The sequence below is a fragment of the Oryctolagus cuniculus genome, chromosome 11 (genome assembly GCF_964237555.1).
Source record: "Oryctolagus cuniculus chromosome 11, mOryCun1.1, whole genome shotgun sequence".
NCBI classification, from domain to species: Eukaryota; Metazoa; Chordata; class Mammalia; order Lagomorpha; family Leporidae; genus Oryctolagus; species Oryctolagus cuniculus.
The window spans coordinates 52,464,908-52,482,401 of NC_091442.1; the positions used below are offsets into that span (position 1 = coordinate 52,464,908).

The 17,494-nt window shown below is 50.1% G+C and overlaps 1 protein-coding gene across 6 annotated transcripts; it reads right to left on the reverse strand.

The window, feature by feature from the left end:
- Positions 1 to 3,224: 3,224 nt before the first annotated feature.
- PRKAG1 (protein kinase AMP-activated non-catalytic subunit gamma 1) lies at positions 3,225 to 17,390 on the reverse strand. 6 transcript variants are annotated; one of them, XM_051845426.2, is made up of 13 exons: positions 17,267 to 17,364; positions 15,522 to 15,620; positions 13,246 to 13,294; positions 6,227 to 6,336; positions 5,947 to 6,028; positions 5,804 to 5,862; positions 5,620 to 5,665; positions 5,476 to 5,530; positions 4,806 to 4,932; positions 4,534 to 4,699; positions 4,341 to 4,378; positions 3,933 to 4,079; positions 3,225 to 3,814 (listed from the first exon to the last, which is right to left on the reverse strand). In XM_051845426.2, the coding sequence occupies exons 4-13, from the start codon at positions 6,296 to 6,298 to the stop codon at positions 3,710 to 3,712; spliced, it is 897 nt and encodes a 298-aa protein (XP_051701386.1). In that variant the 5' UTR covers positions 6,299 to 6,336; positions 13,246 to 13,294; positions 15,522 to 15,620; positions 17,267 to 17,364; the 3' UTR covers positions 3,225 to 3,709. The 6 variants fall into 6 exon arrangements, with proteins under 6 accessions (XP_051701386.1, XP_002711135.1, XP_051701388.1 ...); XM_002711089.5 differs by lacking the exon at positions 15,522 to 15,620 and having other exon boundaries at positions 17,267 to 17,390; XM_051845428.2 differs by lacking the exon at positions 6,227 to 6,336 and having other exon boundaries at positions 17,267 to 17,351.
- Between the last annotated feature and the right edge of the window lie 104 nt (positions 17,391 to 17,494).

The following is a 17,494-nucleotide window of genomic DNA, read 5'->3' on the forward strand; positions in this document are numbered from 1 at the left end:
GTTCTTCTGCCCCCCTGACTTTCTGCCTCCGACTTTGATTCCTCTGACAGGGAATGGTGAGAATGGAACTCAAGGTCTCTTGCCTGCCACCCTCTGTCTTTCTGCTGGTTTCCATGGGGTTGGGGTGCAGGAGGGGCTGGCCCAGGGCTGGGGGGCTATTTTTAGCGGCAGTGGCATTCGGGTGCAGAGATGAGATGAGTTAACCAGCTCCCATGCGGTGGAGAGGAGGCGGTGGCTTTCAGGAAGCTTTTGTGTGGCTCTGGGGGAGAGCTGCCTCCCTCCAACCCCCACCCGTCTCAAAAAAAAAAAAAAAAAGTGACCTCTACAACCCTCAATGCCTCACCTTTTTAGTGTTGCCAGCCCAGAGCTACTGAGGAATAGGATGCAGGGAGTCTGTCTTGGCCAACCGAGCTGCTCCACCACCCCCGTTCCAGATACTTGTCCTTGGGCACCCATGGAGCCCTCCCCCCATCCAAGCCAGGGGGCCAAGACTTGGGGATTATACTGTTCTGTGCTCACACAGCTCTGCCCAGCCTTAAGGGAGAGGGATGCAGAATAGGCTCATGTACTTTCACCCTCTCAGAGGGGATGGAGGAGAAATTTTGTGCTCCCTTGGCAAAGCTAACCCCCTAGCAACTGAACTAAAAGCAGTTGGTTTCCCAAGGCAGAGCCCCCCTCCCCCACCTCAATGCCCAGTTCACTGAGCCCCACTAGAAGCAGCACTCTAAAGGCTCACCTTGGGGGCTTATTCTGTCCTAGGGGGCTATTGCTAGCATCCACGTGGTCCCTCCCCCCACTTAAGTCTATACCAGGTGTCCCCTGATTCACCATGGTGATGTTAGTGGCAGCACAGCCCACGCCAACCCTTCCATGCAGACTTAGCAACCATGCCTGGCAACCATGGCAGCAACTCCAGGAGGGGTGCAGGGAGGGGAAAGAATGTGTGTGGCAATGGTTCCTCGGGAGGACGGGACAGTTCGCCTCTCCCGAGAGGAACAGGTTGAGAACAGAAGCCTGGGATGCACCCAGATTTCATCCCTCGTCCATGACGCAGCTCTGTCCTCAGACTTTGAGTGAGGCTGACTGGTTGGGTTTTCAGGGGAAGCGAGAGAGCCCAGTGTGCTCTCCACTGAAGCACACAGAGTCCTTTGGGTACAGACCCTTCCTTTTAAGAGTCTGGAAGGGTGGCTGTGGGGCAGGGTGGACTCCCTGAGAAACACAACAAAACCCAGGCACCCTGCTCCCCAGCATGGACCTTTGGAGAGACCCCAAACATCCTGTCCCACTACTTCACCACCACCCACCCCCCTTGATTCCACGCACCTGCCACCTGCTTTGAGGCCTTTGCTTTGCTTGAAAGTGCTTCCTTCCACTCCAGGCCCCACTTGCAGGCTCTTTTAAAGCCCTTGCCTCCTCCCTAGACCAATTCTCTTCCCCAAGGGAATGTGACACGAGACATCTGTCCTTTCCATTGTAACCCTCCCCCACACATAAACATTCTCTAATAACCTGGAAGCCTCCCTCCCCCAAGCTTGGGAATGTGCAGTGACAGCCATGGAGACTTCAACACACAAACAGGGCTTCTCCATAGCCGATAGGGCCTTGATGCTTTTCCCTGGGTCACATCAGCAGACTCAGGCACAGTGGGTGTGGGGGCAAGGAGTTGCCCTGGGACTGTTCCTGGTGTGGATGGGAAATTGTACCAGATCCACAATGCAGCAGCAAAAAGGCAATCAGGGTGTTTGGCTCACGGCCTGTGGTCCAGCCGTCTTTCAGTCTGGCGCTGACCACTGTCGTGGGCCACGTGGGTTCAGCACAGGGAATGGGTTTCACGGGTGACTATGGTCCTGCTGCTCCTCATTCTCCCACCCCTCTCCCCATCCCTAGTTCATTCTTGCCTGGGATACAAGGCAAGAGATTTGTGGGTTCCAATATAGCACCAGTGTAGCGAAATCCCAACACTGTCCAACTTCTCTCAGAGAAGCTCATGATGGAGGCAGACCTCTCTGCCCAAAGGAGACCCCCCCACCCCCACCCCAGTATGCTTAACTCTCTGGAGACTTAACACTGTTAGAGGACTTTCCTTGGGTTCCAGCTATGGTCCAAGTGGAGGGAAAAGATAATAAGGGAATGATAGGGGACAGGGTGGGGAACAAGGCAAAATGACAATTGAGAGGCAATGAACTCTGCAGCCAGACTGGGTTTATTTTTTTTTTTTTTTAATTAATTTGAAAAAAGAGAGAGAGAGACAGGGAGTGACACAGATAGATACAGAGATTTTCCATCCGCTGGTTTACTCTCCAAATGGCTGCAACAGCCAGAGCTGGGCTAGTCTGAAGCCAGGAGCCAGGAGCTTCATCTGGGTCTCCCACGTTGGGTGGCAGGGGCCCAAGCACTCAGGCCACCTTCTGCTTTCTCGGGTGCATTTGCAGGGAGCTGGATCGGAAGTGGAGCAGCCAGGACACGAACTAGTGTCCATATGGGATGCCACAACGCTGGCCCTGTTTAAATCCTAGATTTGCTTTTTTCTAACTGTGTAGCCTTGCTTAGGTATTCAGCTTCTGCGTGTCTCAGTTTTTAGAAATCTGTCAAACAGGAGTAGTAACAGTATCTACTATTGCTCTGAGGATTAAATGAGTTCCTGCAAGTTGAGTATGCCTAGTCCAAAATGTTCCAAAACCCAAAATTTACAGAGTGCTTGACAGGATGACCTCATATGACAGGCCACAGTGGAAATGCAGGCACACACTTCTGCCCAGCATCCCAAGAGGAAAAAAGACCCTCCCAGGGGCTTCAGCCGCAGTGCACAAACTTCATTCCGTGCACAAAACTATCAAAAATACTGTAAAAAATTACCTTCAGGTTTGTGAATCAGTTACAAAATCCCCAAATAAATGAATTTTGTGTTTAGACTTGGGTCCCATCTCCAAGATATCTCATTTCTATGCAAAAACTTCAAATTACTACACACACACACACACACACACACACTCCAAAACACTTCTGGTTCCAAGCATTTCAGATAAGGGATATGCAATGTGTACAGATAAAGCACTGTGGGTGATACCTGGCACAGGTGTGTGTGTGTGTGTGTGTGTGTGTGTGTGTTAGTGTGTATGCTGTTAGTGTTGTCATTAACAATGAGTGAAATAATCATACTAAGTGGGAAAGTCAGAGCAGCAGTGTTTACCAACTACCAAAATCAAACACCACCACACCAGGAAGAGATTCATGTCATTTAATTAGATTTGCCACGAAAAGCAATAACCTTGGCCAACCAACCTGCCCTCCTCTCCAGCCTACCCATGTCCTTGAACGCGCCCGGGGACCCCGAGGCCCTCCTCGCTTACATGACTAAGTGGACGCTGCCTCCTGTATGAACAACAGTATCTTCATGAAGAGCTCTGTTGTGCCACCTTATGGCAGTCAGGGCAGGAATGGAGGCACAGGCCGGTGAGGTCTGGGGATCTCGTGGAGATCGGAATCTACTGGAGGGGCACAGAGCCGGGCCGGAAGTTGTTCTCGTGTATGTGTGAGGGTAAGGCAGCTAAAGACCCCCTTCTTCTTCCTTCTTCCTTCTGTGCCTTCCCCAGCTCCTGGGGAGAAGGGCAGGGGGCTCCTGAGTAGCGCACAGTCATCTCCCAAGGCTCCGTCTGACTCCCGGGGCCCCCCACCTCCCCCAGGGCACTGCCTGGCCCCGTCTTGCAGCTCAGGGCTTCTCTCCTCCCGTGAGCACCAGGGCCTGCAGGATGTCTGACAGCGACACAATGCCTTTGACCACATTGCTCTCATCCACCACGACAAGCCGGTGAACCTGGCACAGAGCAACACGGGAGAAACAGCAGGTTCAGCGGGGGCCCTTGGCCCCACCCTCCTGGCCAGAAGGCTCGTGGGCGGTTTCTCAGCCCAGCCTGGGGCTCACCCGATCCTACCTCTGCCTCCACCAGCCTGTTAATGATGGTCTCCAGGGTCTCGTGCAGGTAGCACTTGAGGACGCCCTCGAAGTAGTGTGACCGGTGCTGCAGGGCTTTGGTCACAGACACGTCCAGGTTATTGTAGGTCTTTTCTGCGGCCAGATTCTGCAGTGAGAGAGGATGAGCTTGCGGAAAAGCTAGGGAACCAGGTGCCAGACCCTGAGCCCACCCAACCTTACTGGCAAGGTTTAGGGCAATCAATGGCCATGCCCACCAGCCACACCCGACTTGTTCAGTTTCTTTTCAAATAGGACTGGAGTGCTTGGAAGCTTCTGAGATCCTTAAAAGAGACCCCCTTCTCCCTCTCCACTTTCAACACCCCCATCCCCTTCCCTGCCTCCCAGCCCGCCACCCTCAGTCACTCACGATAACATCAAACTTGGAGTAGATGTCCACCACACGCCCTGGGGGGACAGAGGCAGCTCAGCAGGGAGGCTGTGGCACCCAAGGCTCCCCGGCACCCACAAAAGCACCCTCCGACTGAGCCGAGGGGAAAGCAGATCTTCCCAGAGCCACCCTGGCCTCCTTGAAGTCCTCCCGCTCCTGCCCGATGACTCACCTTTCTCATCCACCACGGGCAGGGCTGAGACTCGGTGCTGGACGAAGATGCCCAAGGCTACATAGACAGGCGTGGTGGTGCGGACCATGGCGATGTTGGCATAGGTGCCGATCTGTAACTCTTGCAAAGACTTGGTCATGAATTCTGGCTTGGGGAACTCAGTGATCTGAGGAAAGAACCATCAGCTTGACTTTTAAGATCCAACCAGCCACCCCTGATAACCCTTTTGACCCAGTAGGTAAGAAGTGGGAGCTGGGCTCAGAAACGCTTACAAACAACTTGAGGAACTTGAGGATGCGCTTGTGGGTGAGGATATACAAAGTGTTGCCTGATTCCGGGTCGATCACTGGCAGCCTGTGGATCTTGTTCCGAATTAACGAAGAGACAGCATCAAACAAACTGCGGGAAGGTTGGGGGGGGGGAATCATGATGCGAGCCAGAGCGCTAGGGCAGAGGGCGGTTAACCAACTCCTTAGAGTGTGGATATAAACAGGGAAAGTGGGGGTTAGGAGAGGGACAGCATTCAGACCAGAGAGAGAGAGAGATGGGAGGAATCTCCTTTTCCTCTTCTACTCTTTCCCCTGGTCTTTGAGTATTTAGGGCTTTGGCTAGGCTGACGGCAAGATATGTCTTTTCTTTTCTTTTTTTTAATTTTTATTTATTTATTTTCATTATATTTAAAGGGCAGAGAGACACAGATCTCCCATTCACTGGTTCACTCCCCTAATGCCAGACCAGGCAGAAGCCAGGAGTCAGCACTCAATCTGGATCTCCCAAGTGCTGCAGCCTGCACCCGCTGCCTCCCAGAGGGCACGTTAGTGGGAAGCTGGAATCAGGGCCGTGGCTGGGACTCAAACCCATGCACGCTGGTATGGGATGTGGGCATTCCCAAGCAGCACCATAACTGCTGTGCCACACACTGGACAGATAGCCAGCGCTCACCTGGCATTAGGAGAAATGCAGACAAGCGGCTTAAAGGAGTCTTGCAGGTACACCTCTGAAAGGGAAAAAGGACGGGTCCTGCAGTATCCCCATGGAGAAACCTCCGCCCCTTTCGGCCTTTTACAAACCAAAGTCTCCACGTACCTCTCCAAGTTTCTATCTTGTGTTCTTCTAGTTCATAGATTTGTACCTGGAAACAGAAGCAACAGAATTGGAAACCTAATCTCCCGGATTCCTTAACCTCCATGGCGTGCTTAAAGCAAAAGAAAGAGCAATGAGGGTCTTTGGACAGGGACATGGTTTTGGTCACTGGGCTAAGGCTCCTTACCAAGGCAGATTTATAGTAGCGGTGCAGGATGTTGATGAAGTCCGTGATGGTCAGCATACCTGGAGGCCAAGACGAAGCCCTCAGCACTGCCCAAAGCTTTGCCCTCTGCCCAGCAACCCTCTGTCCCAGGCACTTTTGCTTACCCACAAAACTTTGCTTCTTACTATCCCACAAAGGGGCAGCTCGCACACCATTAGTCACCAGTGCAAAGAAAGCTTTCTTCACCTGTGGCCGAGACAGTAACGGTTTAAGAGGAATTCACAGGGTGCAGGACTGCAGCAAAGAGGGGTTGGTTTATTTTGGAAAAACCTGAGACTGACCCCATAGAAGGGCAAGGCTATCACCGTTGGTAGGATACAGGCTGAGCGGTATGGGACCAGAGGCTCCGAGGAAGGGGGATGGGACAAAGACTGCTTCACTCACCTGCAGAGAGGTGTCAAATACAACGAGTTTGGAGCTTGTGGGTATCAGGTCATAGCAGCGATGAGACTTCATGAAGGAAGTATACACGCTATTGTTGGAGTCTGGGGTGTCTGCATAGGGTGTGGCAATTAGTGGCTTCCTTCCACGGAACAAAAGTTTCTAGTTTCTCAACACTTAAATAATAGCTTTTATAAGACTTCCTACTCTGTTAAGTTCCTACGGTTACCACAAAGCCTAGATAAACCCCTTAGAGGACATTTCATCCAACCCCTACCCCCAGTAAGACTAAATCTATTAGTTGCCTCCTTAGGTTGAAAAAAAAAAAAAAAACAGGACTGACTAAAACATGAAGTCTGCAACAGCTCTCATTAGCCTGTTCCAGTCTAAATGTTTTTTTCTTATTTTTAATCCAAGTTCTCCTTCCATATATTTAGCACATTTTCACTTGATGTCTTTTCTCAGTGAATACAAAAAAAAAAAAAAAATCAAATAAGCTTCTTAAAATTCTCCCAAGACCAGTCAATGAGAAAGTCATGGTCCAAACTGGGCTGTTTCCCATCCATGCTGGGTTGGAGCCCTGTGCTCATAACAGCATGGCCCCAGGCGCCATGGGAATCCAATTGAGGCTCACCTCGTGAATCAAAATCCTTCTACCCACTCCAGACAAATGGGAGATCCTTTTCTTTCCTGTGATTGGAACTGCCTACACAAAACTGGAGAATCAAATCTCCAAAATAACAGCCTGGGTATGTTCAGTCCTATGCTATATGTACTTAAAGATGGTATGTCACCGAGCTCGCCGAGGTCGGCCCTGTCCCCCCGGGGTTCAGATGAAAGCAGGTGTACAGCAGCTAAACAAACCATGCGAGGTCATTCCCACTGGGAAGCAGCGAAAAAGACTCAAACCGAGAGCTACCTGATTCCAAAGGTTGTAAGTTCATGCTCTAAAATCCAAGGCCAGTTTGATTTTCAACAGTTGTGGTTTTTTTTTTTTTTTTTTTTTTTTTAAACCAAAGCTATATGGGCACAAAGTTTAAAGAACCAAATAGTTTTACAAGTTTGATTAAGAAAAAATAGCTGGCCGGCGCCGCGGCTCACTAGGCTAATCCTTCGCCTTGTGGTGCTGGCACACCGGGTTCCAGTCCCGGTCGGGGCGCCGGATTCTGTCCCGGTTTCTCCTCTTCCAGGCCAGCTCTCTGCTGTGGCCCGGGAAGTGCAGTGGAGGATGGCCCAAGTGCTTGGACCCTGCACCCGCATGGGAGACCAGGAGAAGCACCTGGCTCCTGGCTTCGGATCAGCGCAATGCGCCAGCCGCAGCGTGCCAGCCATGGTGGCCATTGGAGGGTGAACCAACAGCAAAAGGAAGACCTTTCTCTCTGTCTCTCTCTCTCACTGTCCATTCTGCCTGTCAAAAAAAAAAAAAAAAAAAAAAAAAAAAATGCAGTCTCTGGCACCTATAACCTTCTTATACCACCACTCCCCAGAGATGAGAACATTAGTTTTTTAAAAGCCAGTTTGATGCCTATTTCTATGTCCTTAAAGAACATGTGTGTATTGCTACTTCATGAATTTTCATTCCCCCCCATGATTCCTTCTCTTCTTTCTTAGTTCTCTTTCCTACTAGGATCCCATCAAACAGGCACCTCCCATCTTGTCCCCACCCCCGCCCCCACCCCCACCAACTCTTCCAGGGGTTAAACCATAATGTTGGTTCCATCAATGCTGAAGTCATTTTGACTGAACTATTCAGAGTCATGGTAAGCAGTAAACTGATTTTATCTTTTCTTCACAATTTTAGTTTCCCTGAAGTCAACAAAGGTCTTGTCTTTTTGTTTCCTTAGTTTTTTTTTTTTGTTTTTGTTTTTTTTTTTAAGATTTTATTTATTTGAAAATCAGAGTTACGCAGAGAGAGAGAGGTCTTCCATCCAATGGTTCACTCCCCAGATGGCTGCAACAGCTGGAGCTGTGCTGATCTAAAGCCAGGAACCAGGAGCTTCCTCCAGGTTTCCCACATGGGTGCAGGGGCCCAAGGACTTGGGCCATCTTCTACCACTTTCCCAGGCCATAGCAGAGAGCTGGATCAGAAAATGAGCAGCTGGGACTAGAACCGGCGCCCATATGGGATGCCGGCGCTTCAGGCCAGGGCATTAACCCGCTGCGCCACAGCGCCGGCCCGTTTGCTTAGTTTTTAAACCTTGGTAGTCACAAATAATTCAACACCCAACTCTTTACCAATTGTTTTAGCTATTCTTTCAAGATGCTAAAAAGCACTAGATATATTCTGTTAAATTAAACTCCCCAGAGAAGCCCCTCCGGAGCCTTCTGACCCGCTAGGATCTGGGCTGGTCTGCCCACTGTGCTGTGCGCTGTGTCTTCCTCAGATCTTTCTCCACATCTCTCCTCCACAGCCGCACCTGCTCCCCGTGTCCCATGTTCTCATCTCTCATCTCAGCGCCTTGTATTGGTGGAGTACAACTTCCAGTAGCTTCCTGAGAAGGGGTGCATGGCAGGGGTCAATTTTTTGGGATCTTGTAGCCTGTAGATCTCTTTGCTCCACTCTTATCCTTGATTTCTAATTTGGTTGGAGACAGGATTCCAGGTTGGATTTTGTTTTCCTGCAGAATGCTGAAGTGCTACTCCATGGTCTGCTGGCTGCCGGTGCTGAGAGTCCAGGTTGGTTCTGATTCTTTGCATGCGATCTGTCTCCTCTCTGGAAACTCACAGAACCTTCTTGTTGTTTCCAGTGCTCTGAAATCTCATGGCTTCTTAGGGTGGGTCAATCTCATCCACTGTGATGAATACTCAGTGAGTGTGTCCTTCTCACACAGCAACCAGCATTCTTCAGTGCCAGGGCAATGTTGTTGTTGTTTTTTTTTTTTTTTTTGACAGGCCGAGTCAGAGTTAGACAGTGAGAGAGAGAGAGAGAGAGAGAGAGAGAGAGAGAGAGAGAGAGAGAAAGGTCTTCCTTCTTCCGTTGGTTCACCCCTCAATGGCCACCGTGGCTGGCGCGCTGCGGCCGGCGCATCGCGCTGATCTGAAGCCAGGAGCCAGGTGCTTCCTCCTGGTCTCCCATGCAGGTGCAGGGCCCAAGGACTTGGGCCATCCTCCACTGCACTCCCTGGCCACAGCAGAGAGCTGGCCTGAAAGAGGAACAACCGGGACAGAATCCGGCACCCCAACCGGGACTAGAACCCAGGGTGCCGGCGCCTCAGGTGAAGGATTAGCCTAATGAGCTGCAGCACAGGCCCAACTCTGGCAATGTTTTTGAAATTTTCTCTCTGTGTTGTTATTTTTTTTCTCCTTCTGTAATTCCTATAATTTACATACTGGACCCCCTAAACTGATCTTTTAAGATTTGCTTGGATTTTTTAAAAAAGATTTATTTGAAAGGTAGAGTTACAGAGAGGCGGAGGCAGAGAGAGAGAGAGAGAGAGAGAGAGAGAGAGAGATCTTCCATTCACTGGTTCACTCCCCAAACGTCTGCAACAGCTGGGGCCAGGCCAAAGCCAGGAGCTTTGTGAGTAGCTAGCACATGTGAGTAGCTAGCACCTGCTGCCTCCCAGGGTGTGCATTAGCAGGAAGCTGGATCTCAAGCAGAGGCAGGCCTCGATCCCAGGTACTTTAATATGGAATGAGGGCATGATCCAGGGACTCTGCTGTGGGATGCAGGCATTGCAAGCTGCAGCTTAATCTGCTGTGCCCCTACACCTGCCCCACCCAGTACATATTAGTGTTAGTATTAAAGCGTTCTTCTCTGTGCACTGACTTTTCTCCCCTCAGCTACTTTCATTCTGTTTGTTTCCTTTGTTGTATATGTGGGTGGGCAGAAGCTCGGATCACTTTCCTTACAGAAGTTTTCTTGAAATGTCTGGTAGCCGTTGGTTTAAAGAAGGATTTAGATAATTTCTGAAGTTAATAAATACATCTTTTGTTGTTGTTGTTGTTGTGGTACAAAGGGTTAAGCCATCGTTTCTCGGCCTTTTGGCTAAGATCAACTGCAGTACAAAGGGTTCAGCCACAACCTGGGTGGTATAAAGGGTTAAGCCATAACCTGGGATGCCTGTATCCCACAGAGAGAGATCTTTCATCTGCTGGCTCACTATTCGAATGTGATGGCAATAGCCAGGAACCAGGAACTCCATCCAGGTCTCTCACGTGGCTGGCAGGAACCCATGTCCTTGGGCCATCACTGCTGCCTTCCAGGTGCATTAGCAGGAAGCTGGATTGGACAGCTTGAACCAGCTTGAGCCAGGACTCGAACCCAGGCTTCCCACTAGGGGATGCAGGTGTCCCAAGTGATGGCTTGACATTGGCACTGAACAACCACCCAGGGCTGGACCTTCGTTTAAAAAAATTTTATGGTAGTTTTTTTTTCCTGTGAAGGAATGTATGCAATCTACCATCTTAAACCGGAAGTTACAATTGTTTTTCAAACTCAAAATCTCAGACCCCCTTGGATGCCAGCTGAAAATCCACCACACTGATAATTATATACTACCATTTTAGGTCAAAGACCCACAAACATATTGGATTTGAATTCCTCCTTTTTTTTTTTTTTTTAAAGATTTATTTATTTATTTGAAAGGCAGAGTGACTGAGAGGCAGAGGAAGAGAGAGAGAGAGAGAGAGAGAGAGAGAGAGAGGTCTTCCATCTGATGGTTCACTCTCCAAATGGCCACAACAGTCAGAACTGCACCGATCTGAAGTCAGGAGCCAGGAGCTTCTTCCAGGTCTTCCATGTGGGTGCAGGGGCCCAAGGACTTGGGCCCTCTTCTACTGCTTTCCTAGGTGCATTAGCAGGGAGCTGGATTGGAAGTGGAGCAGCTGGGACTCAAACCAGCACCCATATGGGATGCTGACATTGCAGGCGGCAGCTTTACCTGCTATGCCACAGAGCCGGCCCCTCTTCCTAGTGTTTTTTTTTTTTTTTTTTTTTTTTTTTTTTTTTTTTTTTGACAGGCAGAGTGGACAGTGAGAGAGAGAGACAGAGAGAAAGGTCTTCCTTTTGCCGTTGGTTCACCCTCCAATGGCCGCTGCACTGTGGCCGGCGCATTGCGCTGATCCGAAGCCAGGAGCCAGGTGCTTCTCCTGGTCTCCCATGGGGTGCAGGGCCCAAGTACTTGGGCCATCCTCCACTGCACTCCCTGGCCACAGCAGAGAGCTGGCCTGGAAGAGGGGCAACCAGGACAGAATCCGGCGCCCTGACCAGGACTAGAACCCGGTGTGCCGGCGCCGCAAGGCAAAGGATTAGCTTAGTGAGCCACGGCGCCGGCTCTTCCTAGTGTTTTAAAAACAGTTTAAATCAGTTGCCAAGGATAGGTGTTGTGGCACAGTGGGTTAAGCCATCTCATCACTTAAGCTCAAATTACATACCAGAGTGCCTGAGACTGAGTCCCGGCCCTGCTTTTGATCCAGCTTCCTGCTAATGTGCACCCTGGACAGCAACCAGATGATGGCTCAAGTACTTGCTCCCTGCCACCCACACGGCAGGGAACCCAAACAGGATTCTTTGGCTGTAGGCTTCTGCCTGGCCCAGCACCAGCTGTTGCAGGCATCTGGGGAGTGAACCAGTACATGGGAGATCTCTCTCTGTCGCTCTCTCTTTCTAAACTTTTTTTTTTAAAAAGTTCATAGAAATGCATATTATCTTTAAAAAAAAATCAGCTGCCAGCCGGCACCGTGGCTCACTAGGGTAATCCTCTGCCTTACAGCGTTGGCACACCGGGTTCTAGTCCCGGTCAGGGCGCCGGATTCTGTCCCGGTTGCCCCTCTTCCAGGCCAGCTCTCTGCTGTGGCCCGGGAGTGCAGTGGAAGATGGCCCAAGTGCTTGGGCCCTGCACCCCATGGGAGACCAGGATAAGTACCTGGCTCCTGCCATCAGATCCGTGCAGTGCGCTGGCCGCAGCGTGCCAGCCGCAGCGGCCATTGGAGGGTGAACCAACGGCAAAGGAAGACCTTTCTCTCTGTCTCTCTCTCACTGTCCACTCTGCCTGTCAAAAAAAAAAAAAAATCAGCTGCCAAGTTTAAAAAATCTGAAGATTTGCATAAAAATCCAACTTCCCAGTTTCTCTCCAAAATCAGAAGATCTGGGAAAAATAGGTCTTCACTGACCAGATGTGGACAGTAGCTACCTCTTTTCAGAGGTGACACCACATCTACAGGTTGTCACAGTCATCCACGGCCCATGTGACTCCTTGGTCTGTGCAGACAACTCCATTTCTGGCTCGCTCGCCTTGGTGCTGACACGAATGTACTCAGACACATAAAATGGGCACTGACATCATGCAGCAGAGCTCAATTACGAACAGTCATCCGGCTAATGCAAAATATGACCATGGTGGCTGCAAAAGCAGAAAACTTAGAAATTCTCGTCAAGAACTCAGCTATCCTTAATAATCTGTCCTAGGGTCTCTGACTCTATGCAACTTCCAAGGAAAGTGTGTACCCCCAAGGTCAGAAACTCGTTCTAGAAAGAACTAGAGTACTCCTGGGAAAAATCCTCTACCAGAGATGCCTGTGCATTCTTTCTGGATGGCCTTGGGTAGGAACATTCCATTCTAACCAGGCACTTGCGCAGACGCCGAAGTGGTCTTCTCGGGTGCTCTGGTTTTTGGAGGGTTAGTGCGTCTCCTTCCACATTAGTTCTAAGGGCTTTCAAGGCTTTTCCATAATATCCTGTGCACAGTCACTGTTTTGAATGAGCTTGCTGGGTGATAAAACCTTGGTGGCATTGTTTCTGGACTACTTACAATACATCAGGGACTTCTAGAGCAGAGATGTCAGTTCAGAGTTGCCTGTCCTTCAGAAGTTTCTATCAAGTGGTTTGATAACTTGCAGATATTAATCACCCCCATTCTGCCCCAAGATGCACTCCTGGGTTCTCTTGCCAAACTACTGCTCCAGGTCTGTGTGGTCTGGCACATTATATGGCCCACCTCTGATTTTCCCAGGGAGAACCCTAGGGGACACTGCTAAAGACAAGTCCAGGGTTGGGGGCTTATTTTCTGCAGTAAACTCACCTTGAGAATGCTCATTTTTCACGGCCGAGCAGCTATCAGAAGCAGTGACCTGGACAAGAAACAAGAGACACACAGGTTCAGCTGAGTCCAGGCTCCTTCCGCGACCACCTGGCAACATTAGGGGAGGGGCTGGTAAACTAAGGACTGCCTTTTAAAGCACGACACGGCCTTTCATACATGCTCTCTCACCTATCCTTCATGACAACCCTGAGGCAAACATTCTTATCATTAGCCTTATTTCCCTTATTAGGAGACAAATTCGAGGGAGACATTGAGCAATCTGTCTGCTAGAATAGGATTTGAACACACGCCTGTCTGTTTCCAAGCTCATGTTCTTATACACTACTCTGCCAAATGAAACATTCAATCTTTGTTTTTTAAAGATTTATTTATTTACTTGAAAGATTTACACACAAGAGAGAGAAAGAGAGAGAGAGAGATAATCTTCCATCTGCTGGTTCACTCCCCAAATGGCTACAACAGCCAGGACTAGGCCAGGTCGAAGCCAGGAGCCAGGAGCTCCATTCGAGTCTCCCACGTGGGTGCCAAGCACTTGGGCCATCTTCTGCTGCTTTTCCAGGCACATTAGCAGGGAGTTGGGCTGGAAGGTGGAGCAGGGGGGACTTGAACCGGTGCCCATAGGGGATGCCAGTGCTGAAGACAGCGGCTTAACCTGATGTACCACAGAGGCTGGCCCCTAGATACTAGATCTTAAAAATTACAACTATAAAAGAATCTGTGTGTAGGGCTGGCCCCCTCTAGATTATTAAAATATGGAAGGCAGAGAGAGAACACAGCTTTCCCTTACACACTTACCAAGAAGTTGTGTGCACTGGACTCACAGATACACCCCTCACCATTGAACCATGGCCACATCTGGGTGGTGGGAGGAGAGGGGGCATCCCAGCAGCCACCTGTCAGCCAGCCAGGCAGAGCTTGAATGGCTGAAGGATGCATGAGGGACATGGCTGTTCTAAAACCGGGAGCAGCTGCTGAGCCAATGCTAGTTTTCTGAGTTTCCTTTTTTCTGAGTTAGTCCGAGATTAGGGAGGGCTCTGAAACACAGAACAAACTTCAGAGCCATCGCACTGCTCCCTCAAGTGGGAACATCTGAAAATGTCATTGTACCGAGGAGCCCAGGAGGGACCAGGATGGTTTTCATGCATTGACAATTTTCAATAGTTTTGTTCTGGGTAACATCCCCAAACTAACTTAAAGGCATATTTCAACTCCATTGCTTCTCCGCAACATGAAGTTCAAGATCTTAGCTTGAACCGGGAAGGCTGCCAGGCAAGCAAGGTTAAGTTGAAAGGCCAGCTCTAAGCCTCCTTCCCGAGGCCAGGCTGGGGACTCTCCAGGCAGTGTAAGCTGATCAGCTTGGTCTGGCATTTTGGCACGGCTGTTGGAATAATAGCCTTATCATTTACAGGAGAGAGGAAGGGCTGTGCAGTAACAAAGATGTGGCCAACAGAGATGGCCACAGTCTCATAAGAATCTACACAAAGGTTCAGAAACAGCTACTTCTGTAGAAATTACTGTAACCATCCTATGATTTCTTACATACCGCACTGGCTACTGTTGTTTTGTTCATTATCTATCCAAACAGACTAGAGATTCTTGGAACCGAGGACTAGCTTTTACTTTGTGTCCGCCAAAACACCCAGCATGGAGTTTTGCACATAACTTATAATTGTTAGGTTTTCTAATTCTCTAATCATGCACACTAAAATGAACAGAGACCTAAGAATAGGTTATTCACAGAGAAAAGAGACATATAAGGGTTATGGGTACTTGAAAAAGTTCATGGACAATGGAATTAAAATAAAAGTTAATTTCAGCACAAAAAAAATCTTAAAATCCATGCATATAAGGGGGCCACGAAAAGTTTATGGAAATGCATTGTGGAAAAATATGCACAGATTTCAAGTTCTTGCACCAAAATAAATGCCTTTTTTAATTTCAAATCTCCACACACTTACTTGTTTATTTGAGAAGCAAACAGACAGAGACAGAGAGGGCTCCCATCTGCTGGATCACTCCACAAATGCCCAAAACAGCTAGGGCTTAGCCAGGTCAAAGCAAGAAGCCAGAAACTCAATCCAGGTCTCCCATGTGGGTGGCAGGGCTCCAACTGGCTGGGCCATCACCACTGCCTCCCATGGTCTGCAGGCATCTTAGCCGCTAGCCCAACCACCCTAGCCCTCCACAAATTTTCTGCAGTATCCATGCTAAACAGTGACACAGATACGAACACGAGAAAGCCGGGGATAACTCACATGTGACCTTATCTCTCTGTCTGTTTCTCTGCATGAGAGGAGTGCTTATGTTCATTCTTCTGTTTTAATAATAAAGGGGCCTGAGAAAGTACCAGTGTACTATGGAAGAACAAAATACCGTTACAGAGACCCGCTGTATCTGACACAGACACAATTTCTTCCTAATCCCTTGTCCACATTCCTGATTGTTAACAACCACGAATGTCCGGCTCCACCCATGCTTCAACACAAAGTAGAACCCTTGTTCCTCCAATCCTACTAGACTTACTGTGGTGCCCACTTTTTATTGTTGCCACTGCTGTCTTCCTGGGTGCCTAGAGCTGGCTGGATTGCTACATTAGAAATGCCTCAACTCTGTCTTTCTTCCTTCACAACGTGCGGCTTTATTGCTCACTTCTGCAGCAAGTCTCTAAATCTGTTCTCTCTGCTCCAAATCTATCTCCTGTTCAATCCATCTGAAAGCTTCGGAAACAGCCCTAAAGGACACGCACTGCCTTGCTCAGGTATTTCCCACAGGTTCCCTTACTGGAAAACAAAGTTCAGACTTAGCAGGGCACACAACACCTTCAAACTGATCCACTAGCTTACCCCCAATTTCTATTCTTGCTCATACTGTCTCTCCCTTCTGTAACTTCCTTCCTAGGCCCACGGTGATCTCTCTCTCTTTCAGGCTTTCAAAGTCCTTTGCATCATGATGCCACTCATTACGGTGAACCTTAACAGTTATGGCTGGCTTGCCCTCACCCCACGCCAGTTAGGCTGAGCACCTGCAACTCCCTCTTCTTTGTTCATACCATTTCTATGGCTAGAAGCTCCATCTAGTACTTAAAAGTGTAAGGGCTCAATTAGAAATCTACCTAACAATGCTTTGTTAAACCACATTTTCAAAATAAGTAAAAACTGATCACTGCTTTGCCTTTAATGGAATCAGTCTCTAATCTTCCACAAAATTCTCCTACTCCGTAGGACGTGACCTTGCTGGGGGGTGGGGGGGACCAGTTGCACATCTCTTTAACTACTTGGGTCTGTTTTCTTCTCTACAGCCGGATGTTAACTTCCAAAACGTGGGGGCCTGTTTAACTGATCCAAAGAAGAGTGGACAACACCACTACAGCCACTCTTCCAGGATGGGTAGCTGCTTCGCCTGACTAGATACACGGTTAAGACTGGGGGGAGGGGGGGGGTCCAGAGAGCGAGAAGGCTTAGGGGGGGTCCATACGTGTTGCAGGCGACCTTCTGCCAACGGTCAACCAGCCCGCCGGCCCATGAGCCATGCCTACACGCCCGTTAAGAGCTGCAGAGCGGGGCAGGACCTAAACTGGTCGCAGGAACACAGCGGACTCCCTTCTGGGGCTCCTGAAAGGGAGCGTGATCGCGCTGGAACACAGGATAAGCCTTTCAAGGAGTCCCTCCCGCTGAGCGCAGGATCACAGACGACAGCGCTCCCACCCAGCGAAGCCGGATTACAACCTCTCAATGAGCTGGGAGGAGAGGGGCCCGACACTGCCAGGACGGGAGCTAGGTGTCACTGCCCGCTCGGGCTGAGGGCACCGCGGGCACAGGACAGGCAAGGGCGAGGCCCAATCCTAGGAGATTCGCCCGGCGAAGGCGCGGAGGGGCAGGGTCACGGCACAGCACAGACACCTGCAGCGCCAGCCCCTGCCCGGCCCTGCCGGGTCCTGCCCGTCTCCTAACGGGGGTCTCAGGCTCCACAGCGCCCCCCGCCGCCCTTCTGCGCTTCTCACCGTCTCCATTGCGAGGAGCCCGCTGGCTTCGTTCGCTTTAGGAAGCTCACTCGGGTCAGGCCCCGCCTCACGTCCGGTGCGCGACGCCACTTCCGCCTACGTCACGCAGGCGCAAAACCGCGGCGGGAGGCGGGGAACCCACCCTTCCGGCGGGGCCCTGGCCAGGGTCGCCGCCCTCCCCCGGGTCCTCGCGTACCGCACGGTCCGGCTGACGGCGAGGGTTATGGG

Excerpts from the sequence above, each read along its gene's own strand:
- PRKAG1 (XM_002711089.5), bottom strand. Across the intron at positions 4,933-5,475 it reads TGCATTTCTCCTAATGCCAG|TTTGTTTGATGCTGTCTCTT; the intron begins GTGAGCGCTGGC and ends ACCTTCCCGCAG. Across the intron at positions 4,379-4,533 it reads GCCCGTGGTGGATGAGAAAG|GGCGTGTGGTGGACATCTAC; the intron begins GTGAGTCATCGG and ends CTGTCCCCCCAG.